Genomic DNA, 25689 nt, shown 5'->3' on the forward strand with positions numbered 1-25689 from the left:
GCCATACAGATTACTCCACCCAGTACTAGCTACGTCTTTAGTTACGTGTGCTAATATTCTCAGAACTTTTTATGGCCATATTGAGGCTTTTTTACAAGCATTATTGATTTGAGCTACTCTGGCACGGTATATAATTTACAATACTATCTCTACCGCCATAAGTAATCAGAATCAACACTCAGAGGGAAGAAGATAACTAGCTAACTGTGTTTAGGGGACGAGCTGGTTTAGCCTAACGATGTCAGCACAAATCATTAGTGGAAAAGAAGTTTCAGCGTAAGTGTAATTTTTTTAACTAATCTGTTGGACGATTTTGTACATTTGCTCGCTAGCACACATTTATGGCACAGATATATAAAGCACCATGTTGATTTTGTGTAAGTTAACGTTATCTATAGGAACATTGCAGGCATGTTTCGAAGCAGGCAGGTTTCGTCACATATCTAACGTTCTGTTGCAGTCCATAGAAATAGAATATGTCTTTGATATTGGGTCAGTGTTTGGATCGTTAACAGCCACGTGCATCAAGCATGGTTTGGCAACCTCACACTCTATTCTCAGGATGTTCTGTAGAATCTCATCCCAATATATTGCAAACATCAAACAAAGTTGGATCAGATTCTAAAAAAACATAAGAATTCTATCTCTCATTCTCATGCAGTTCTAAATGCAACAGTGTCCATTTTGGTGATGTCGACGTGAACGACCCTCCAACTGGTAATTGATTACTAGTTGGAAAGTCGTCCTATAATGCTGCGTTCATAACCAAGTGGAATGACCAGTGCTTATGTTGTAAAATGCCAGTTGGATGCATTCACGTGCTTTGAACTAGTTGAGGAACGTTGATTGGCTAATGGCCAACAAGCTGTCAACCATAAACTCGAAGTACAGCCAGTATTCTTGTAAACACCATTATATTAGATTTTAAAAATATATAAATAACGTTTTGTTCCATTTAACTGCTGGAAATTGTTATCCATTTTTGATAGATTAGTTTCCCACAAGTAATTACCAGTTGGAGGTGTGTTCAAGTGGAATTATCCAGTTGAATGTGGTCAATACTACCTTCTCACTTGGTTATGAATGCAGGGTAAGTCTCAGGTAAAGTAGATGGAAACAATATTGCAGTAATTTTTGCAGCTTCACTGGAATATTGTGAAAAAATTTAACCAAATTTAACCTTAAGATGCTTTTGGGAAACCGGACCCAGTTCAGTTTTGAACAGTTTTAAGTCCAGTTCCACTTGATACTCACCTGACTGACTATGTCGTTTTATCAAGAGTATTTTAGGTGACAACCTGACTTTTGATATCTGAAGGGACTTTTATTCAGCAACTCATGCTTGTCACAAGACTCGACTGCCAGTGCCCTCCTAACTGTGCAACTCATACTACCCATTAGTCAATTAGGCCTATTTCAAGCTGAGTGACCGAAAACCACATATTCTTCAACTTACATCCTTTTCTTTAAGCAGTTCAGTTGTGCTGTTCATTACCTAAATAATTTCAGAGGAAACATTAAAGCAGTACTGTTGTAATCTGTGGACTAGGCTGTTGCAGAGTAGCTGCAAAGGAACTACTACACTGTGGCCTTGATCAGAGTACAACACTTGTTTGATGGCCTTCTATGGCCAGTGTTGACCAATAAAATATTAGGTAACTCCCTTGTACTGATACAATATAGACTAGTGTTGACACCACTGTTATCTGCAACATTTATAGAGAACCCGTAGTATTGTCAGGGTTAGAGACCTGAGGGTTGGTGACTGACTGGTTCAGCAAATTGTTAGTTGCTTTAATTGTGTCAGCCTTTTGTATCAATGAGTGAGAGAGAAAGCATAGGGTCCTATATAGTTAGCCTGTGATTTGTAACAGTTTGGTTATAAAACAAGTTGAGCCGAGCACAGTATAAGTTATTTTATAGTAATGTTTCACAGTAATAAACAAACTATTAGGCTATAAACAAATGCTCATTAAAATGGTGGCTACAAACTGGTGTTAACTGTACTGGCTCCATGGTGGAAAAATACTTGTAAAAAGTATTAGTCCCAGACATGCATCAGTTTCTCTCTGAAGGCCATATTATTCACATGATGCATTGACATGTGACACTCCTTATTTTATATTGAACGCTGTTGTTTTCAGGGTCAAAGGTCTAGAGAAACTTTCTTTAAAAATGCCAATATGGTAAAAACACTGTTCTGAGTAGTAGCTGATGTTGAAATGTGTCTGTAGGGCATACTTTGATTATTGGGTATTCTCAATTGTGTGCAGAATGTGCAAACAAAATCATTGATTTCTCAATAGTAGTTGAAGAAACCAACTTTCAACCTGTCTGCAAGCAAGTCAATCTTGCAGTCACGAGTGAGTTTAAGCACTTGTTAGTCTTTTTGTATATTTTGTATTGCTTAGTCCCTGTCAATTAAATTACCTTCCAAGACATCATTATTTGATCTTGTTGAAGACCAGCGGGTGTTTTAAACACAGAAAAACACATGTATTACCTCACACCAATCTGTTGGACTATAATAGGTTGATAAAGCTTTGTCCTTATCTCACACATTTGGCTTTGGTATCTGTTCATACAACTCTGTGCACTGTGGTTTTCAGTTGCATCTATGACTGAATCAAGAGGTCTTACTGTGGTGGTCTGCATCCAGACCATGAGAAGTTGCTGAGGACCCTAAAATCCCTCTTAACTCACTCATGTAACTGCTGCTGAGATGCCCCTTCCAGATGGCCTCATTTGGGTGGACCGAAGGATTTCCATTGACACCATTTAGTGTCGGGCAATTCCATGGTAACGGAACAACGGTGAGACTCGCTGAGTTTAACAAACCATAGAACTCTATGCACAAGGACTACTTTGAACATTGTACAAAACACATTTACAGGAAGAACTGTGCAGATGCATAGTTCTAAAGTTGTTGCGTAGTACATTGCGGTCTCTCCCACGCCAAAATGGCCAACTACACCCAAGATTGCCTGTGGTCTGAGTACCTCCTTCTCCTCCGGGCTCCTTCCCAGCATTGCATTCCTGGGGGTGCTTTCCTCCATACCCCTGTAGTTGTCTCTCAGCTGGTAGTCATGCTGTACCTCACCTCTTGGACTCTCCAAGGTGCCATGTGGATGGTTGAAGGGTGGAGGTCCATGGCTTCAGAGGTCTCTGGGCACACCACATCCCTGTAGGACATACCAGGTTCTAACCCTGAATAACTGTCCCCCTGCTTTCTCCCTGGGAGATTGACCGCAGGTCCTTTTGTGTCCACAGGCAGGTAAGGGAGAGGCTGAAGAAGGATGTGGCGCAGATGAAGACGCAGGACCCTAATTTTCGACCAGGTCTGGTTGTGTTACAGGTAAGTGCAAGAGTATGTTGTAAGGGCTCTAGTTCAAATCTTGATTCTGATTCTTCCCATGTAGAGTATTTTTTTCCCCTTGGCCCATTTCCTTAAATGGGCAATGGGTAGGGTTTTGTATCATTTTGAGAGTCACTAATTTGTGCTCCATGCTAAAATGATTACAGAATATAGCCTTGGGTCATATCTTCCCTCAGTCAGATTCAGAACCACTAGCTCCGAGTGGAGGGGCTAATTCCATTCGTATACTTTGTCTGTTATATGACGCTAGCTAAAATATGAAACATAATGTATTAATGGTCTAACATTGGTTATTGACTAGTTTGTAAAAGCATTATTGGAACAAACAAAGACTACAGATTTCTCAATTTTGCTGTGCACTTTTCAGGTGGGGGACAGAGATGATTCAAACCTCTACATCAGCATGAAGCTGAAGGCAGCAGCTGAGGTAAATAACAGAATGCCTGATGTGATCGTTCCTGTTTCATACATATTCCAAATTGTTCTCTGTTCAGTTCTTAAAGGGATACTTCAGGATTTTGGCAATGGCCCTTCATCTACTTTCCAGATACCATAGACTTCGAGTCATTGAGCTTACGGTAGTTAGCATTGGCTGGCAAAACTACCTCTAAATTCCTTCGTACTGGATGCAGACACATAAAAATGGTATCGACAAATTCATCTGACGGTGGGGAAGTAGATAAAATCTCGACGTATCCCTTTAAACTCATGTTTTTCTTGTGCCTACTGTAGATTGGAATTAATGCCACACACCTGAGGCTCCCCAAGACTGCCACAGAGGATGAGGTGAGGAGGGATCCTGAGGGGGTTAACTTCACAGCTTGCATAGCGTTTCTGCTTGGTGGCCTCTGCAGGCCTCTTTCTGGCACTCTGTTTGTCTGTCATTCTCTCTCTCTATAGCTTTCTTTCCCTCCCACTCTATTTCACACACCCCATCACTCTGTAGGTGCTGCACAGCATTATGGAGGTGAATGAGAACTCTGCTATCCATGGCCTCATCGTTCAGCTGCCTCTGGACTCCATCCACAAAATAGATACTGAGAAGGTGACCAACGCTGTGGCCCCAGAGAAGGATGTGGATGGGTGAGCCCTGAGATGTGTTTTGTGTGACTAGTTTACAGATTTTCTTGTGAATATTCTAAAATCTGCATAAGAAAATATGCACCAGTGGTGTTTCCACCAAACTGACTTGTTGCAGATACAAATCAGTGCAACTTAGTGCACCCAAAATGTACTTTTTCACCTCTGTTTTGTACCGAATAAAAATCTAAAGTTCATTGTGTTTCCATTGCATTTTCAACTCTACCGATATAGTTTTGTCTCAAACTGTTGCGTTTAAATAGCAAACGTACATGCTCTGGTCTTGGAACATGTGCTCTAGCCAACAATTCACAGATACAGTGCAGGTAGGCTAGTCTACATAATGAGATTATTATGGATAAGAGCAGGAATATTTGTATTTGTCAAACGACAGTCAAGCATCGATCATAATTTAACCATAATCAGAACCTCTATATTTATTTGGAAAGGAGCATCAAGATCACTGCACTTTCACCACTCTGAAGTTCATCAGAATTTATTTAATCTGTATCCTAATGAACTGCATGGTTTCCCAAGTCGTAGTGGGAGGACCACACACCATACCGTCCATTGACTCCAAGTTTACTGCGATATGATGGTTTTTATATCAATATTTGCGCATAATGAAATTTCCACTGCCATTTCTCACTTAATTAATTTTACAGACACAAAAAGATCCCACCATGTCGAACGAACAAATGAACTGTCTGCATTTATAAAATTGTAAGGAAACTTCCTGTTTCCATCACAGCTGTTGTAATTCATTTTTAAAATCTGGTATGACTTTACTCGCATAAACTGTATGGGAATTTGGTTAGTGAAACCATTTTTGCCACTCTGGAAGTGTTCTAGTTCCATTTGTGTAGTGTAAGCCATGATTATATTGTGTTTATTGGACAGTGATGCTGATACAGGCTGTGTGTTTAGAGGATGCAGGCCTTTTGTATTGGTGTTTAGGAAGCTCCATTAATCTCTTGCTCCTCTAATTGACTCTATTGATTCAGATTGTTCTCTGGACTTGTTCTCTGAGAGACCAGTAAAGGAGCTTCTGTACTGCACTTAGCTGGGCCTGTTAAAAAGACAGTGTACTAACGATGAGGACATTGATTTATGTCGTCACCTCAAAAGAGTACAGATTTTTTTTTTCTTCTGAGGGTTTTAATCATGCGTAGCTTGTTAGGGAGACAATGTTGAAAAGGGGAAACAAAAGAAGGCTCTCTACGAAATACAATGTACCATCAGAAAGAGTTGTGTGTGTGTATATAGTACGTGAAAGTATGACTAACTCTTATTGGTTAGAAACTGGATGGCGGATGCTCATAATGAGTGTACTCTGTGTGTGTGTGTGTGTGTGTGTGTGTGTGTGTGTGTTCCTAGTCTGACCTGTATAAATGCTGGGAAGTTGTCCCGGGGGGACTTGGGTGACTGTTTCATCCCCTGTACTCCTAACGGCTGCATGGAGCTCATCAGACAGACTGGTGGGTACAGCAGAGAAACTAGTTATGAGCCAATGCTAATGAGCTGAATTACTTCATATGTAGAAGTGCTCAATTTAATGATTGACACTGCAGTTCATCTGTGCAGGTGTTTCTGTGGCCGGGAAGAGAGCTGTGGTGATTGGCCGCAGTAAGATTGTGGGCGCGCCCATGCATGACCTACTGCTGTGGAACCACGCTACCGTGACAACCTGCCACTCAAAGACTGCTGACCTCGCTGCTGAGGTAACCCAAGCCCAGGACATGTCACATGCTCACTCAGAAGATGAAAACACTCTCAACCATATATACAGGCTGTTCCTATCCATATAAACATGTATTACAGGCAACTCATGATGATGTAAACAGGTAGATGACATGTCACATACAGATCCCACATACCGGAGCACTACTGTTTATTAGATTGACAGACTTGTGCCACGAAACAAACTAGTATAGTGAGGAGATCCATCCAGTCCCCTCTCTTTCCAGGTGGGCAGAGCAGACATCTTGGTGGTTGGGATTGGGAAAGCAGAGATGGTGAAGGGGGATTGGGTGAAGAAGGGAGCGGTGGTCATCGACTGCGGCATTAATCACATCCCAGGTTAGTATGGTCCCCTCCATCGGATTCCATTTTGACAAGTACTGTTAAATATTTTTTTTTTTATAAATGTGAGATAAACATGGAGTGAATCATCGGTTCACCATGGAGCTGGTACTTCTCTTCATGGGTAACATTTATGGGCATTGTAGGTAACATTTAGGGGTGCTTGTGTTGACGGCATGGTTCCTTTCTGTGCTCCTCAGATGAGACGCGGCCCAGTGGGAAGCGTGTGGTGGGGGATGTGCACTACTCCTCTGTTAAGGAGCAGGCTGGCTTCATCACTCCAGTACCAGGAGGAGTGGGGCCCATGACTGTGGCCATGCTCATGCAGGTAGTTGGGAACAACTGGGTATTGAACACGGCGGTTGTCTGTATACCTTATAAGTTAGCCCAGCAAGCTAAGGCTTAGGAAAACGAGTCCTCAGATCTTAGGCAAGGTTACTCATCACGTGAGTGTAGCTTACCGATCCACCTCCACCACAAAGGCAGTGGCATCCCTACTAGTAATCACACAAACCACACCGCCTCCAAAATTCATCCTGTGAGAAATTCACATTTCAGGGGAAAAGTGGTATTTATTTGTGATGGAGCAGCTCCCTGTCATGTGACTTCATCAATGCCATTCACTCAACTGTTTACGCAGCATGACATCATGGCAAAGACAGACTGTTAAACTGAATGTGGAGAATTTTGTAGTAGATGAGGTGTTATTTCAGACACTCATTTGTTTCTGTCTGGTAATCCTCTGAGGTAATGGAATTCTAACAACATAAATTAATGGAAAGCAATGTTTTATTCCCTTTGATGGCACTGTGCAATCCACAGTTGCACAGAGCACATTCAGTGAGAATGAATGGCTTTTGTCTATAAGGCATAACCATAGAAGAAAATTGTCTTTTGAGTTTGGTACAAATTCCAATCTATACACACATGCGCACTATACTCACATGTGTACATGGACTTGGTGTTGTAGAGTAGTGGCCTGAGGGCGCACACTTAATGTGTTGTAAAGTCTTCTGTGTAATTTATATAGCTGCCTTATTTTTTGCTGGACCCCAGGAAGGAGGCAGCACCTAATTGGGATCCATAATAAATACAATCTAAATGTGTAAACTGAGCTTTTCATTGGCTCTGTGCTTTGTTGTTTCTCTTCATCTCCAGAACACAGTGCTAAGTGCCAAGCGCTTCCTGGAGTCTCACCAGCCAGGCAAGTGGAGCATCACCTACACCAAGCTCATCCTGCAGAAGCCTGTGCCAAGGTTTGTCCCCTCATCCTCTGCATAACTTTCCCTCTGATGTGGAATCACTTTATTTTCTAGTCGTTTAAGTAATTTTTCATACTTTTAATACTCCTCAGTAATGTTGCTGAATAATTCAACCTTCCACTAAAGTAGGTGCTCGAGTCTAATTTTGGTTCTCTACTTCATGTTTGAAAGCCCTAAATTTGGTCCTCAGGGACTTGCATGACATTTCCTGTCTGCTGATACTGCTGAATAAATGTGTGACCTGACTGTGGCCCTCAGTGACATTGTGATCTCGCGTTCCTGCGTGCCCAAGCCCATCGACCGACTGGCCACGGAGGTGGGGATGCTGTCGGACGAGGTGGAGCTCTATGGGAAGACCAAGGCCAAGGTGCAGCTGGACATCATCAGTCGCCTGCGGGCACAGCCTGATGGGAAATACGTGGTGGTCACTGGGTATGCTCTGTACAATAAACTTGTGTTCTTGTTGTGTTGTAGATGTAACATGGAAAATGTGCTCCTTTTTCGACTACAGTGGCCTGGTACAGAACTCTTCATTTATCAAGATTGATTATCTATTATGCTCTCGGAAATGTTTCACACCAGTGTTAATGTTGTCTGTACCTCTAGAATCACCCCCACCCCACTGGGAGAGGGAAAGAGCACCACCACCATAGGACTGGTCCAGGCTCTGGGGGCTCACATGAAGCTCAATGTCTTCGCCTGTGTCCGCCAGCCCTCCCAAGGCCCCACCTTCGGAATCAAAGGTGAGCACTGAGTGATGCTGCCCTTTACTGACTGGTTGGATGCCTTTTGTGGGAAAATGTAAGGCTTTATCAATGCTCAGTTGTTATCAATGCTAAATGCATGGAATGTTCTATATACAGGAGGTGCTGCTGGAGGTGGATATTCTCAAGTAATTCCCATGGAGGAGGTACAGCACTGAATGATTTCCATTCTGTTCCAGACATTGATCATTCAGGAAGGGGTTTCGGTATAAAGCTATATTTGACCATATGGTTTAATTATGATTTCAGTTCAACCTCCACCTCACAGGAGATATCCACGCCATCACAGCTGCCAACAACCTGGTGGCGGCCGCCATAGACGCCCGTCTGTTCCATGAAGCCACCCAAACAGACAAGGTGAACCCTCTCGGTTGCTGACATCTGTTCTTGAGAAAGATTGCACTGCACAAGGTGGTATTCCATGTTTGATTAATGTGTGTGTCTGTCCATTTGTCTTTCTCACTCATTCCCTCTCCCACAGGCTTTATATAACCGTCTGGTCCCTCTTAGTGGAGGTCAGAGGACATTCTCCCCCATCCAGATAAACAGACTAAAGGTACAAACTCAATTGTATCCGTGGATGACAATGCCATTATTATCTTGACTGTCTTAGGGAATTTCTCTACTATTGTCTCTGTATGTGATCCCTGTAGAGACTGGGCATTGAGAAGACTGACCCCACCACTCTGACCGAGGAGGAGATAACCCGCTTTGCCCGACTAGACATGGACCCTGACTCCATCACCTGGCACAGAGGTACTGAAGACTAGCCTGACTGTTGTGTATAATGTATACTATACTACAGGGCTCTCGAACCCTGGTCCTGGAGAGCTACAGTCCTGTATGTTTTCACTCCTACCCTAATCTAGCACACCTGATTGTAATAATTAGCTGGTTGATAAGCTGAACCAGGTTAGTTACAACTGGGGTTGGAGTGAAAACATACAGGAGGGTAGCTCTCCAGAAACCGGGTTGGAGATCCCTGCTATACTATGACATGTCAGTGTTGAGATGTAGAGCAGTGTTTTAACGGGTCTTTGTGTCATTTCAGTGATAGACACCAATGATCGTTTCCTGAGGAAGATCACCATTGGCCAATCGCCAACTGAGAAGGGACACACTAGGGAGGTATGTAAAAGTTCATAGTACACATGCTTTTCTTTCATTAGTTAGTCGCCCACTGATACTGCTGTTGACTCTAGTTCTGTCCTCTTCCCCCAGGCTCAGTTCAGCATCACGGTGGCCAGTGAGATCATGGCCGTGCTGGCTCTCACCAGCAGCCTGAAGGACATGCGCCAGCGCCTGGCCAAGATGGTGGTGGCAACCAGCCGCAGTGGGCAGCCCATCACCACAGAGGACCTGGTAATTGGCCCTAGTCTCCCCCTCACATTGTCAACCAATACATAGACAGTTGAGGTTTGTGATGAGTGCCTGTTCCTTAAAAGATTCTCACCATTTCATTGTTCCCTCTGTGTGCAGGGTGTGAGTGGAGCCCTGACTGTGCTGATGAGGGATGCCATCAAGCCCAACTTGATGCAGACTCTGGAGGTGGGTGGGACAGGGAGGAGAGGGAGGGAGCTCCTCAGGGTGTAACTTTACTGGCCTGGCAACTGGGGGAGAGGAGAGGGAAGCAAAGCCATGTGGGAAAATGGGTTTCAGATGATTTAATTGTTTAGGGTAGTGTGGATGTGAAGCTTCCTATGTTCTCACGGAGCAGTGATGACACAGTCTGGAGAAGACAGATAGCGTGTGCTTGTGGCTGTTTTTAGTTTAGTTACTAATCCCCTGTTTCTCTTTGAGAAGTTCTGAGGCAGGATTGGGTACAAAGTAGCGAATCTATTTGTATCATATCAACAGATATTCCAAAGCCTAGAACTTGCTTAGCTAAGTTTGTTGACTGCAGATATGTGATTCTGTGTTTGATGTGGTAGACTTGACTTCTGTGAGTCAGAGTGGTGACATTGCCACTGGCTGAGTGTGTGTTCTGCTGCTGGCTGATTGAGAGGAGTTTCTCTACAGGGAACCCCCGTGTTCGTCCACGCCGGACCTTTCGCCAACATCGCCCACGGCAACTCCTCCGTCCTGGCTGATAAGATAGCCCTGAAGCTGGTCGGCCCGGAGGGATTTGTGGGTAAGTGTAGCTGAAACACACAGCCTCTCCCTTGGCAAGAAACAAAACGATGAACACCTCTTGTAATGTGCGTGTTGGTTGTTTCTCTCATGGGACAGTGACTGAGGCTGGGTTCGGCGCTGACATCGGCATGGAGAAGTTCTTCAACATCAAATGCCGCTACTCCGGCCTGCGGCCTCACGTGGTGGTGCTGGTGGCCACCGTCCGAGCCCTGAAGATGCATGGAGGTGGGCCAACGGTGAGTGACTGCACAGTTTTACTGGGGGTCTTTGAAATCTTTCTACCCTTGTTCTAATGGTGGTGCCAATGGGCAGCTTTCAGAAAGACTGCTTCAGAAAAAAACTATTAAAGGGCAGGTTTGCCCCCTCAAAAGAATAGTAGCGGTTGCTCAGTGTAGTCAATTATAATCATCAGAACAACCTAGAGAATTTTCACAGATTAATGTCATATATACCGTTCAAAAGTTTGGGGTCACTTAAATGTCCTTGTTTTTTTTTCATTTAAAATAACATCAAATTGATCAGAAATACAGTGTAGATGTTGTAAATTACTATTGTAGCTGGAAATATTCCATTTTGCATAGAAGGCCAGCATCCCGGAGTCGCCTCTTCACTCTTGACGTTGAGTCTGGTGTTTTCTGTGTACTATTCAATGAAGCTGCCAGTTGAGGACTTGTGAGGTGTTTGTTTCTCAAACTAGACACACTAATGTACTTGTCCTCTTGCTCAGTTGTGCACCGGGCCTCCCACTCCTCTTTCTATTCTGGTTAGAGCCAGTTTGTGCTGTTCTGTGAAGGGAGTAGTACACCGTTGTACGAGATCTTCAGTTTTTTGGCAATTTCTCTCATGGAATAGCCTTAATTTCTCAGAACAAAAATGGACTTTCACGTTTCAGAAGAAAGGTCCTTGTTTCTGGCCATTTTGAGCCTGTAATCGAACCCACAAATGCTGATGCTCCAGATACTCAACTAGTCTAAAGAAGGCCAGTTTTATTGCTTCTTTAATCAGAACAACAGTTTTCAGCTGTGCTAACATCATTGCAAAAGGGTTTTCTAATGATAGATTAGCCCTCTAAAATTATAAAACTTGGATTAGCTAACACAACGTGCCATTGGAACACAGGAGTGGTGGTTGCTGATAATGGGCCTCTGTACGCCTATGTAGAGATTCATTCAAAATCTGCCGTTTCCAGCTACAATAGTCATTTGCAACATTAACAATGTCTACACTGTATTTCTGATCAATTTGATGTTGTTTGCTTTTATTTCAAAAACAAGGACATTTCTAAGTGACCCTAAACTTTTTTGAACGGTAGTGTATATATTCTCTCCTATAGAAAGTCCTATCCTGCTTCAATCAATGCAGGTGCACTGTTGAGAATGTAATTCCATTTCCTGCTTGGCGGTCACACAGGAAGACCTGTCATTCTGCTGCTTTAGCTCTATCCCCACAAACACTAGTATGTTTCATATCCTTGGACAGGGAATAGGGATACGGCCCCTTATTGTTTGTTCTAGATTAGTAATTTGATAGCTTTTTGACTGATCTTTCTCCTTTGATGCAGGTTACTGCTGGGATGGCCCTGCCCAAAGAATATGTGGAAGAGGTAAGGCACTTCTCTGCGCTTCACCCCCACTCTCACTTCAGCCCCAACCCTTTTACACCGCATCACATCAGGGAAAGAGCAGCCATCCTAAATGTACCACTTCCCTTTTATGATAATGTTCTGTTAATGGCATATTGCTCATCCTCTGGTTTTAAGTAGAGCTGTGGTGGTCATGAAATTGTCAGCCGGTCATAGTAATTGACTGTTAATTAACATAAACACATGTAGCATCTGCTGGCTTCCACGCATAACCTGCAGACCTTTTGGAATATGTACATTTTAAAAAGTATAATAAATCCATGTAATATAGCCTACATCAGAGGAACAGTACAGCATAGGTTGTCCTTATGTTAGGCTGTGATCTGGCTATGCCATAATTCTGAGGGCTACGCTAGTTCATTTATCAGACAAGATTTGCTTAGAATTCAATGGCATTATTTATAGTAATCGGAATACAATTGAACATAGCTGAATAAAATAGGAAGGATATTTTCTCCGAAACATTTGAGGGAGTGCGCACATGCGGCAATTCTGTTGAGTGGTTAATAAAGAAACAGGTCCTCCTATGCTTAATTTAGAGTTATTTATGTAACTTTAGTTATAGGCTAGATTTTTAATTCATTCTTAGGCTGCATGATGCGACTACTGATTTGAAAAAAGTTGCATGAAAGGCATGAGCTCTGCTTTGTTTTTTTTTGCGCAGGCTGTTCACACTTCATCAGTCCCTCATTCACAATTTGACAAGCACTTGATAATGCCTCGAATTTCCCGGCTGCATCCCCTTTGTGTGGCCGTAATGCCCCCTAAAAAAATCCATTCCTTTTGTGGCCGTTGTGCGTTTGGGCTGTATATAATAATTCCATTCTCCCAGTTGCCGAAGCACCTTTCACTCACATAGCTCTCATTCACATGATCAGGCCTTTCTCACAGGCTGCAAGTGAAGACCGACACATCCGGGATGCAACTGCGCACGTCCTTATTCAATTCCGAGGTGCATATTGGAAGAACTTTCCACATTTACTTTTCGTCAGCCAACAAGTTGAGTAGGCCCAACGAACAGCAAGAGCCCTAGCCTACTATGTCAATCTACTATCCTCCATAGTACAAAAGTTGACTTATTCTGTGCGATTTAAATAAATATTCCAAACATATTTTAGGGCAGTTGTGGGATGTGATAGATCCCGAATTAATACAACCACTAGCATAAAAAAAAACCTGTTTTAAGCAATGAGCCTGACTCAATAGATGAGCAGGTTTAGCCTAAAATGTTGAACTATTTGGTTATTTATTGACATAAGTGCAGCAATGCACACACTGCAGTCGGTTGTGGGAATGTTCCATTAGCAGAAAAACACCATTCTCAAAAGTGACCACAAATGCGATTATGCATGTAATGCGTTTATTATTAAGGTGCATTTTTATAGTGAAAATGAACTTCCCCAAACTTGAAACTCACGCGCTGCGTATGTATGCCAGTTAGGCTCTACACCCGTTGTAAAGCGGATTAATGTGCTTCATTTTAAGAAGTTTTTTGAGGACTTTAGTTGTGATATCAACCTTACCAAAACATAGGCCTATGGGCTATGATTTGAAAAAGTAGGAGGAGAAAAAAAGCATGTGCTGATTTCCTTGTGATGGGCATCATTCACAAGTGATAGGCAAATATTTTCACCCATCACACTATTCTTGATTTAAGCTTGTCTTTACATATATTATTTTGTTTGTGAAATTTGTTTTGATTTAGAATGGACCATTATCATGTGGCTGTAATACAGTCACCGTAAGCGCCCTAGTCGTAAGGCCTCATTTAGAAGGCATCAAGAGCATGTGCGTGGTATTTGCTTTGTGTCTTGTGACACAATTCTCATCTGATGCAATTAGTTCATCCATTATGCGGTGCAATTAGGTCCAGTTCACATGCTACCTTGATTTTACATGGACCATTGCCCAATACCTACTGGCTACATGTGATCATTGATGTGAGTAGAAAATAGCTCCACTTAACTCCCTCTCGGGTGTCTCTACAAAGCCAGACTGTACGAGGTATATTATATAATAGCTGTGTGTTTCTGTGTAGAACCTTGAGCTGCTGGAGAAGGGCTGCAGTAACATGAGGAAACAAGTGGAGAATGCCAGGCACTTTGGAGTGCCAGTGGTGGTGGCCGTCAACGCTTTCAAGTAAGTCCTAGTCATGGTGAGCATCTGAAACTATTTTACCCCTCTTGTCCAGTGTTTTGACTCCTGACCTGTGTCTCCCTGACTGCAGGACGGACACTGAATCAGAGCTGGACCTGATCTGCACCCTGGCCAAGGAGGTAGGGGCCTTTGATGCGGTGCGCTGTTCCCACTGGGCTGAAGGGGGTGCTGGTGCCGTGGCCCTGGGACAGGCTGTGCAGAGGGCTTCTGAGGCCCCCAGTGACTTCAAGTTCCTCTATGATGTCGAGGTAAAGCGAGCGTCGGCCTCAGTCCAAGACCTTGTTTTTCACTATATGACATGGATGCATTGATTTCATCCTGCTCAGGAAATCAATTGATGAAATCAATAATTTTTCTTCCATTCATCTCATGTATGTAGATGAAATAAATCGCTGATTTAGATGACTGTTTTGATCATAATATTTATACATCAAGTGATTTCCCAGAATAGTATAACATAATCTTTCTCCTCATGTACTGTTGCAAATGCGTGCATTACATTTAAACATGTTGGAGAATCAGTGTAGATGACCTGAACCAGTTCTATGGTACTCATATGTTGTACGAATGTGTATTTCTGTCTGTCTGAATCGCTTGTAGCTGCCCATTGCGGATAAGATCCGGATCATTGCTCAGAAGATCTATGGGGCTGATGACATAGAGCTGCTGCCAGATGCCCAGCACAAGGTGGAGCTCTACACCAAACAGGTACAATAGCTGTGAGACCAAGGCGTTTAATGGAGACGGTTCTTTGTTTACATGTTTTGTATAAAACCTATTTGTTTGTAGCACACTACTCATTGATTTCTGGAGCACATTTTCAACCTTTACCTTGAAGGTTCAAGAAAACAGTCTGGAGGGTTCACATTTCTATTTGAGGTTTTACTCTCCTTTCAATGAACGCCATATTTGTTTTGTTCAGGGCTTTGGAAATCTGCCCATCTGCATGGCAAAGACCCACCTGTCCCTGTCCCACGAGGCGGATAAGAAGGGCGTTCCCACAGGTTTCGTCCTGCCCATCAGAGACATCCGTGCCAGTGTGGGTGCTGGGTTCCTCTACCCTCTTGTTGGCACGGTAAGAAAGCACTGGCCTGGAGAATAACTATATTTAACAGAAAATCAACTGAATCAATGAAGAGTCAAATCAATCTCTTGATCAGAGGACACAAAGTACTAGTACAGTTTATTCATTTTTTGGCCCCATCCTAGATGCCCACAATTCCAGGGCTGCCCACAAGGCCCTGTTTCTATGACATTGACCTAGACCCTGAGACTGAGCAGGTCAACGGACTCTTCTAAGAGGGGTTCCACCCCTTTCGGGTAAGGAATCCTCTACATTACAGCTATACAAATGATGCAACAACCCATACAAGCATACAGATATGGTTGATGTCTGTAATGATTCTTGTTATTTTTCTCTCTGTTGTGCTATCTTTCTTTCCATTAACAGAGGTGATCTGTGGTCTGCAGCCCCCAAAACAAGGCCTAATAAAATGTGATGGAGTAGTAACTGGAAGCTCTTCTCTCCCTTGTCAATAATGTCCTGTATTTTTCACTGTCGCTGACGTCTGTCAATAGTACATTTTCTCTGCCCATGGTCACTGAAGGGTAAAATAAAGAAACTTAATTAAGAAATGGTTTGTCCTCCTGATATTATTATGTATTAAATTCTAGATGGGGGGGAAATTGCCTGTTTACATTAATTTAAAAAGATTCTCCGGTACCTTTTTGTATACTTTTTTGCCAGTAGCTCTGAAAGTAGCACTCATGAGACAAAATCGGTCCCTGAAAAATGTGTACTGTCACATATGTGCACCACGTCATTGCCCTCTCATGTCCACTGAGCCATTGGGCCCACCCTGCAAACTCATCTGGCTCAGTTGTGGCTCAGTTGGTAGAGCATGGCGCTTGTAACGCCAGGGTAGTGGGTTTGATTCCCGGGACCACCCATACGTAGAATGTATGCACACATGACTGTAAGTCGCTTTGGATAAAAGCGTCAGCTAAATGGCATATATTATTATTATTATATGATAACGCTGGGCAGGCCTCTTGCTAGCTGTTGCTCAAATGTGAGGGGCTGAAGCTAATTGGCTAGAACTCGAATTGCTAGGGTGCTGGCCCACGTGCAGGGAAATGTAGGGAAAATGGCGAGGCACAGCTTCCAGAAAAGTTGCTTTCAAACTAGGGATTTCATGGCTAATTGAGTTGAATGATCTAAGTGCAAAATTAATATTTTATCTATGAACTACACCTTGAGACATACAGCCCAAAGTGGGAGGTTTAAAAAAATACTTTCTTAATCACCAAAGTACCAGAGCATGTTTTTTAATTACCTCTGAACATAAACAAACCTTCCCAGGAGCTATTGTATCAGACCCTTCAGATGTTCAGTGTTGTCTGATAATACTGTACATGGTAAAGAGACACTGGGGAGAGGGAGACCTCAGATCATGAATCAGGTGGTTATCAGTGTGATTTGTGTGTAAATTAGACTGTCTATTGCCATGGGCTGGTAAAGGACAGTTTTTTTTGGGGGGGGGGGTTAAAACAATGTTGAAAATTAGGCAGAGCAAATTCTGACATTGCTGCCTTATAAAAAGTTATGTGACAGTGACTATCCTTGTGGTTTAAAGATTGGTCGTAATAGTGTCTCTTCAAATGTGTTCTTGTTGCCATTCTTTGTTCGGTATTCTAATGTAGAATGACTAATACTGTTAAAGTACTGTACACCAATTGATTCTGTGTAATTTCGAGCATGTTACTTAATGACTGACTTTTATATCAGAAAATTATTTCAATTGATAAGGTATTTTTAAATGTCCCATGATGACATTGAAAACAGGTTTTTAGGATTTTTTGCAAATGTATTAAAGATTAAAAAAACGTATGATTTGGAAAGGCACACACCTGTTTGTATAAGGTTCTAGAGTTGACAGTGCATGTCAGTAAAAACCAAGCCGTGAGGTTGACTGAATTGTCCACAGCGTTCCGAGACACTATTGTGTCGAGGCACAGCTCTGGGGAAGGGTACCAAAACATTTCTGCATCATTGAAGGTCCCCAAGAACACAGTGGCCTTATATGGAAGAAGTTTGGAACCACCAAGACTCTTCTTAGAGCTGGCCGCCCGGCCAAATTGAGCAAACAGGGAGAAAAGACTTGGTCAGGGAGGTGACCAAGAACCCGATGGTCACTCTGACAGAGCTACAGAGTTCCTCTGTGATGATGGGAGAACCTTCCAGAAGGACAACCGTCTCTGCAGCACTCCACCAATCAGTCCTTTATGGTAGAGTGGCCAGACGGAAGCCACTCCTCAGTAAATGGCACATAGCCCGCTCTCAGACCATGACTCTCAGACCATGACATACAAGATTCTCTGGCCTTATGAAACCGAGATTGAACTCTTTGGCCTGAATGCCAAGCGTCACGTCTAGAGGGAACCTGGCACCATCTCTATGATGAAGCATTGTGGTGGCAGCATCATGCTGTGAATATGTTTTTCAGTGGCAGGGACTGGGAGACCAGTCAGGATCGAGGGAAAGATGAACAGAGCAAAGTACAGAGATCCTTAATGAAAACCTGGTCCAGAGTGCTCAGGACCTCAGACTGGGGTGAAGGTTCACCTTCCAACAGGACAAAGATCCTAAGCACACAGCCAAGACAAAGCAGGAGTGGCTTTGGGACAAGACTGAATGTCCTTGAGTGGCCCATCCAAAGCCCAGATGGGCTATGTACAGGTGCAGTGATCTGTGAGCTGCACTGACAGCTGGTGCTAGTGAGGGAGGTAAGTGATTTAGTGATTTTTGCAGTTTGTTCCAGTCATTGGCAGCAGAGAACTGGAAGGAGAGGCGGCCAAAGGAAGAATTGGCCTTGGGGGTGATCAGTGAGATATACCTGCTGGAGCGCATGCTACGGGTGGGTGCTGCTATGGTGACCAGTGAGCTGAGATAAGGCGGGGCTTTACCTAGCAGATACTTGTAGATGACCTGGAGCCAGTGGGTTCGGCGGGCCTGCCAACGAGTGTATACAGGTCGCAGTGGCGGGTAGTATATGGGGCTTTGGTGACAAAACGGATGGCACTGTGATAGACTGCATCCAGTTTGTTGAGTCGAGTGTTTGAGGCTATTTTGTAAATGACATCGCCGAAGTCGAGGTTCGGTAGGATGGTCAGTTTTACGAGGGTATGTTTGGCAGCATGAGTGAAGGAGGCTTTGTTGCGAAATAGGAAGCCAATTCTAGATTTAATTTTGGATTGGAGATGTTTTAATGTGAGTCTGGAAGGAGAGTTTACAGTCTAACCAGACACATAGGTATTTGTAGTTGTCAGAACCGTCCAAAGTAGTGTAGCTGGACGGGCGGGCAGGTGCGGGCAGTGATCGGTTGAAGAGCATGCATTTAGTTTTACTTGCATTTAAGAGCAGTTGGAGGCCACCGAAGGAGAGTTGTATGGCATTGAAGCTCTTCTGGAGGTTAGTTAACACAGTGTCCAGAGAATGGCCAGAGGTATACAGAATGGTGTATGCATAGAGGTGGATCAGAGAATCACCAGCAGCAAGAGTGACATCATTGATATATACAGAGAAGAGTCGGCCCAAGAATTGAACCCTGTGACACCCCCATAGAGACTGCCAGAGGTCTGGACAACAGGCCCTCCGATTTTACACACTGAACTCTGTCTGAGAAGTAGTTGGTGAACCAGGCGAGGCAATCATTTGAGAAATCAAGGCTGTTGAGTCTGCCAATAAGAATGTTGTGATTGACAGAGTCGAAAGCCTTAGCCAGGTCGATGAATACGGCTTCACAGTAATGTCTCTTATCGATGCCGGTTATGATATCGTTTAGGACCTTGAGCGTGGCTGATGTGCACCCATGACCAGCTCTGAAACCAGATTGCACAGCGGAGAAGGTACGGTGCGATTCGAAATGGTCGGTAATCTGTTTGTTAACTTAGCTTTCGAAGACCTTTAGAAAGGCAGGGTAGAATACATATAGGTCTGTAGCAGTTTGGGTCTAGAGTGTCTCCCCCTTTGAAGAGGAGGATGACCGTGGCAGCTTTCCAATCTATGGGAATCTCAGACAATATGAAAGAGAGGTTGAACAGGCAAGTAATAGGGGTTGCAACAATTTCAGCAGATAATTTTAGAAAGAGAGGGTCCAGATTGTCTAGCCTGGCTGATTTGTAGGGGTCCAGATTTTGCAGCTCTTTCAGAATATCAGCTATCTGAATTTGGGTGAAGGAGAAGTGGGGAAGGCTTGGGCGAGTTGCTGTGGGGGGTGGAGGTAAGCCAGGTGGAAAGCATGGCCAGCCATAGAAAAATACTTATTGAAATGCTCAATTATAGTGGATTTATCGGTGTTGACAATGTTTTCTAGCCTCAGTGCAGTGGGCAGCTGGGAGGAGGTGTTATTATTCTCCATGGACTTTACAGTGTCCCAGAACTTTGTTGAGTTTGTGCTACAGGATGCAAATTTCTGCTTGAAAAAGCTAGCCTTAGCTTTCCTAGCTTCCCTGAAAAGTTGCATATCACTGGGATGTTCGATGCTAATGCAGAACGCTACAGGATGTTTTTGTGCTGGTCAGGGGAAGTCAGGTCTGGAGAGAACCAAGAGCTATATCTGTTCCTGGTTCAAATTATTTTTTTGAATGGGGCATGCTTATTTAAGATGGTGAGGAAGGCACTTTTAAAGAATAACCAGGCATCCTTTACTGACGGGATGAGGTCAATATCCTTCCAGAATACCCGGGCCAGGTCGATTTAGAAAGGCCTTCCTTGTGTTTTAGGGAGTGATTGACAGTGATGAGGGGTGGTCATTTGACCGCAGACCCATTACGGATGCAGGCAATTAGGCAGTGATCGCTGAGATCTTGGTTGAAAACAGCAGAGGTGTATTTGGAGGGCATGTTGGTTAGGATAACATCTATGAGGGTGCCCGTGTTTACGGATTTGGGGTTGTACCTGGTGGGTTCATTGATCATTTGTGAGATTGAGGGCATCAAGCTTAGATTGTAGGATGGCCGGGGTGTTAAGCATGTTACAGTTTAGGTCACCTATCGGAAAGGTGTGCCTAGCTTGTAGCGTCATACCCAAGAAGAGTCGAGACTGTAATCGCTGCCAAAGGTGCTTCAACAAATTACTGAGTAAAGAGTCTGAATACTTATGTAAATGTGATCTTTCCATTTTTGCTTTGTCATTATGATGTATTGTGTGTAGATTATATTATGTTGTCAGGGAGGTCAAGGGGCATTGCTCTGAGACATTAACAGTGAATGTGGATGTGACAGAGCCATGAAGTTGGAGAACAGTGAGGTCGGAGATACCATAGAAACAAGTAAAGAAACCAAAGCTTACGAAAACCCTGCCCCTATAACTGATAAAATGGAACCGAAAAAATCTCCTGAACATTGACTGAAGCAGTTGGATGAGATGCTGGTAACCCAATATCCCATAGAGACCTATAGTGGTCCCAGGAATGGTGGGGTGAATCCTTTCTCAGAGGAAGTGGAGGTGCAGAAACTTGGATCCCCAGGGGATCTTTAGTGCAGGATATCGTATTAAAGGTTATTGTCAAACACATTGACTTAAATGCAATTTGCGAGTGAACTAAGTTACCACAGTGAACCAAGAAAAAGAGTGCTGAATATTCAGGTGCAAATTCCAAGATCCAACAACTCTCATTCAGAAGTACCATGACCTTTGCAAATAGTCTGGGTAGCCATTAGATTAGAAGTTCAGGAGTCTTATGGCTGTTTACAAGCCTCTTGGACCTAGAATTGGTGCTCCAGTACCACTTGTCGTGTGTTAGCAGAGAGAACAGTCTATGACTAATGTGGCTGGAGTCTTTGACCATTTTTAGGGCCTTCCTCTGTCCTGGATGGCAGGAAGCTTGGCCCCAGTGATGTACTGGGCCATACGCACTACCCTTTGTAGTGCTATGTGGTCGGAGGCGAGCAGTTGCCATACCAGGCAGTGACGAAACATTTACATTTACATTTACATTTAAGTCATTTAGCAGACGCTCTTATCCAGAGCGACTTACAAATTGGTGCATTCACCTTATGACATCCAGTGGAATAGCAAAAAAAAACCTGACAGAAACCTGTCAGGATGCTCTTGATGGTGCAGCTGTAAAGCCCTTTGAGGATATGAGGACCCATGCCAAATCTTTTCAGTCTCCTGAGGGGGAATAGGTTTTGTCATACCCTCTTCACAACTGTCTTGGTGTGCTTGGACCATGTTAGTTTGTTGGTGATGTGGACACCAAGGAACTTGAAGCTCTCAGCCTGCTCTACTACAGCCCCGTCGATGAGAATGGGGGCGTGATCGGTCCTCCTTTTCCTGTAGTCCACAATCATCTCCTTTGTCTTAGTCACGTTGAGGGAGAGGTTGTCCTGGCACTACACGGCCAGGTCTCTGACCGCCTCCCTATAGGCTGTCTCGTAGGCCTGATCACCGTCAATGACAACTGTTGTCATCTGCAAAACTTACTGATGGTGTTGGAGTCGTGCTTGGCAATGCAGTCATGAGTGAACAGGGAGTACAGGAGTGGCCCCTGTGTTGAGGATCAGTGTGACAGATGTTGTTACCTACCCTTACCACCTGGGGGCAGCCTGTCAGGAAGTCCAGGATCCAGTTGCAGAGGAAGGTGTTTTGTCCAGGATCCTTAGCTTCGTGATAAGCTTTGATATTTGTGAATGTTTTATAAATATTATGATATCATGGATGGATAATATTTGATCAGCTTTTAATTTTTTTTATGTCATATTGTTTGTATGAAGCAACATCCCAGATTGTGGAAGACTTGTTTCCATAGCAACGAGACACTTAAAATGTGATTTATAGGTTATTATACTGTACTTTTTCATAGACATGTGCAAGACACTTTTGTCATGTTTTGTTCAACTGAACTAAAATATATACATGTTATCTGTGTACAAACATTCCAGGAAATTGGAGGAAATTGGCCCTTTTACTGTGGCTGCGTTCGTACGCTTAGACGTTGCTTATGCCTGACAAATCTTACAACGCGTGGATAGGTATTTTAAGTATCCGCTAACCACATACGGAGCACGCAATTATTATTGCCTTGCCTTATGGTGTTTTCAAGACAACTGGGAACTCGGAAATCCTCGACTTCAGTGCTTTTAACGGGGAACTCCACAACAAAAAAACAAGCGCTGACTGGGAAAAATCGGTTTGAACGGTAATCCAACTCGGGAACTCTGGCCTTTTTCTAGAGATCTGACTTTCCGATTTGAAGCTCACCGACGTCATGACACTAAGGTTGGAAGTCTGAGATTTCTGAGTTCCCAGTTGCTTTGAACGCGGCATTTAGCCGACCATCATTTATCGATTCAGGCTGAAATAGTAGCCTATTTTGTGGGCTTTGTTGAAAACTAATTTTTCTTATCCAATTGGCGACAGATTTTTATGCGAATATTTTTTAAAGCCGTTTACATAAAATATAAGTATTTTCCCACCACAGATCTTTTTCCATCAAATTGATTTGCTGCTGATAAAAGTCTGTGCGTGATGACGTAGTGCACAAAAAATATATTTTGCAGTCAAATACAAGTAAATTGTTTCCATTGCATTTTCAACTCAGATTTTTTTGTGCGTTATATAGCGAATGTGCTCACTCTGTTATTGGCACGTGCTGTCTAGCCAACAGTTTGCAGATATATATAATACGTATTTGAAATTATTATGAACAAAAGAGCGAGATCATTTTAATTTGTTAAACAGCAGCCAAGAATCGATCATCATGTCACCAGAATAATACCCTCGATATTTATTGGAAAAGAGCATCAAGCTCATTACCACCCTGTGAAGTTCGTATATTTAATTTGTGGTTGCCTAATAAAATGTCTGTTTTCTTGAGTCGTAGTGGGAGGACCACGCAACATGTCATGTCGTGACTTTACTTGATATGATGGTTATAATATCAATATTTGCGCATAAAAGCGTTTCCCCCGTAATTTTACCTAAACCTAAAGATCACACCTTGTCCTATTTTGTTTTGACGACATTTGGAAAGTTTACCGACATTTTCTTTCCACCAGGCCTATTGTGACATGTTTTTATCCGTCAAGTAGGCCTACTTTACGCGCATAAAAAACGCTGATGGTTAATAAAACATTTGGGATTTTCTTCCTGAATGTTTTCCACATGGAAATGATTGATAACAGCGGTTAAAGAGTGGTACAAGGGGAGACAAATATCCACAAGAAAGGATTATATTTCCAAGACTCAGGGACATACATGGTCATTGTTCCGGGTTTATTACTACCCCGTTGGTTAATGTTCTGTAAAATTATAAAAATGGCGTTGAGCTGTCCTTCACTGAATGTTTGATGTGTTGGTCTGGTATGGGCTACACAGGAATGGTGTAGTATGATAGTATCTCGACGACTCTGACATATAGTGACTTGTTTAGATGGCAAAAAAATAACAAATTTTGCTATATTTTTTGTGTTTCTATTTTGTAAAATGTTCATTGTAATTGCATGATTATTATGCATTAAGAAGTTATACAAACATATGACTCTTTTATAAGTAGGTTTTATTAGAGATTTGTCAACTTTAATAAATCGCTCAACATGTTTTTCCTTAATAGCTACCGTGATGAAACATACAAATGGTGCATGATTAAATCTTTAATGTCCTCCACGACCTGCTTTTCCTCCGTGGTCACCTCCTTTTCCTTTATGGTCGCCTCCATGATCTCCTCCATGCTCGCCTCCTTTTCCTTTATGCTCGCCTCCTTTTCCTTTATGGTCGCCTCCATGATCTCCTCCATGCTCGCCTCCTTTTCCTTTATGCTCGCCCCCTTTTCCTTTATGCTCGCCTCCATGATCTCCTCCATGCTCGCCGGCTTTTCCATGCCCATGGCCGTGTCCCCCTTTTCCACCTTTTCCCTTCTTCCCCTGGAAATGTCAAAAATAACATTACTAGACTCACCTATTGGTATCGGAAAACCTTTCCTTTATGAATGGAAATGTTTTCCCTTCAATTGTCTCAACGATTACACCCATTACCCTGACATGTGAAAATCTAAATTCCATTTTTGGGGGTGTTTCCGAAACAATATTAATGTTATTACGTTAATGTGTATGAACTATTATTTTGTAAGCCTCCTAACTCTCCCTTGCCCTCTCCTCCTGAGCCCTGTGAAACAGACAGTATTCTGTTTACATCCACCAGGACAACACTGGGATCTAAGATATAGCAAGCTAGAAAATAGTTTTGTTCTTTACTTCGCTTGATTTGAAACGTTTTTTAAGACTGAGTTGACTGAAGTAAAGAAGCAGAGATAGACAAATAATGCAGATATCTTACATCATCAGTCCCAGGTGTGGACTCCGCCTGCAACAACAACACATTATGTCAAACACATAGCACACATGTGTGAAGGTATTTTCTGTATTTGAAAAGTAAGTTAACTAACTTACCGGTTTCTTTGCTGTGGATAAAAAGTAAGGAATATTTTGAAGTTATTCAAATAATAGAGGAATGCATTGTCATTATTTCCCATTAAGCATCGAGAAAGCATGTATGGCCATACTAGTCTACTCCTTGAAATCGTAAATGCAATGTCAATGCAATATATTCTCAACTTCAGGGTTGAGTTGTGAAACTACATAACTACATACTCATTTAAAACCTCAGTGCACATAATACAGTAAATGAAGTGAACAACTTCAACACTTACCTGGATCACTCATTTTCTCAGACAAGAATTGGCACTGAAATCACACTGTTGGACAAAATAATCAGTATATCAAATTAAAATCTGGTATTTTCTTGTCCTTGTAAATATCAAAGTTACTTTCGTCATATAAACAAGAATTGCATAAGAACCCATCTATTTACACATTAAAGCAAGCCTCACCTGGTACTGGAGGTTGAAGGACTGTACATAAACTGTATTTTCAGTCTGTATTTATAAGAGTGTCGAGTATGTAAAAACCACACCCAGTCCTTTTAATTACAGGTGGAAAGGTGTTTGTAGTCGGACAGAAAAAGCAGGGCGGAGAAATGAGATGATAGGTGACCCAAAATATTGGCATGGTAATGATACTGACAGTTAAAAACGAGGTGGTTAAAAACAAAGACAAAACAGGGACATCATAATTATGTCAAACCTGAAGATTGATGATGAAAGCAGCAATCTACCCAGCTTTGTTTCATAG

General features: G+C 42.8%; 2 protein-coding genes across 5 annotated transcripts; one reads left to right on the plus strand and one right to left on the minus strand.

The window, feature by feature from the left end:
- Positions 1 to 67: 67 nt before the first annotated feature.
- Positions 68 to 16131, plus strand: mthfd1b (methylenetetrahydrofolate dehydrogenase (NADP+ dependent) 1b). Of its 3 annotated transcripts, XM_035742729.2 has the most exons (29): positions 68 to 276; positions 2610 to 2813; positions 3271 to 3355; positions 3744 to 3803; positions 4109 to 4162; positions 4323 to 4459; positions 5834 to 5934; positions 6041 to 6177; positions 6424 to 6535; positions 6739 to 6866; positions 7697 to 7794; positions 8059 to 8232; positions 8407 to 8543; positions 8664 to 8710; positions 8814 to 8921; positions 9046 to 9120; positions 9218 to 9320; positions 9616 to 9692; positions 9786 to 9926; positions 10044 to 10112; positions 10584 to 10695; positions 10794 to 10933; positions 12259 to 12300; positions 14378 to 14478; positions 14567 to 14744; positions 15097 to 15204; positions 15419 to 15571; positions 15706 to 15816; positions 15947 to 16131. In XM_035742729.2, exons 2-28 carry the CDS (start codon positions 2797 to 2799, stop codon positions 15793 to 15795), a joined length of 2784 nt encoding a protein of 927 aa, XP_035598622.1. In that variant the 5' UTR covers positions 68 to 276; positions 2610 to 2796; the 3' UTR covers positions 15796 to 15816; positions 15947 to 16131. The 3 variants fall into 3 exon arrangements, with proteins under 3 accessions (XP_035598622.1, XP_035598621.1, XP_035598620.1); XM_035742728.2 differs by lacking the exon at positions 2610 to 2813 and having other exon boundaries at positions 87 to 276; XM_035742727.2 differs by lacking the exons at positions 68 to 276; positions 2610 to 2813 and adding an exon at positions 941 to 1090.
- Positions 16132 to 24042: 7911 nt separating this feature from the next.
- Positions 24043 to 25245, minus strand: si:dkey-248g15.3 (uncharacterized). 2 transcript variants are annotated; one of them, XM_035742734.2, is made up of 4 exons: positions 25209 to 25245; positions 24949 to 24959; positions 24836 to 24862; positions 24043 to 24423 (listed from the first exon to the last, which is right to left on the minus strand). In XM_035742734.2, exons 1-4 carry the CDS (start codon positions 25219 to 25221, stop codon positions 24154 to 24156), a joined length of 321 nt encoding a protein of 106 aa, XP_035598627.1. In that variant the 5' UTR covers positions 25222 to 25245; the 3' UTR covers positions 24043 to 24153. The 2 variants fall into 2 exon arrangements, with proteins under 2 accessions (XP_035598627.1, XP_052342122.1); XM_052486162.1 differs by lacking the exon at positions 25209 to 25245 and having other exon boundaries at positions 24949 to 25077.
- Positions 25246 to 25689: the final 444 nt, after the last annotated feature.

This window comes from Oncorhynchus keta, chromosome 29 (genome assembly GCF_023373465.1).
Source record: "Oncorhynchus keta strain PuntledgeMale-10-30-2019 chromosome 29, Oket_V2, whole genome shotgun sequence".
Taxonomy (NCBI): Eukaryota; Metazoa; Chordata; class Actinopteri; order Salmoniformes; family Salmonidae; genus Oncorhynchus; species Oncorhynchus keta.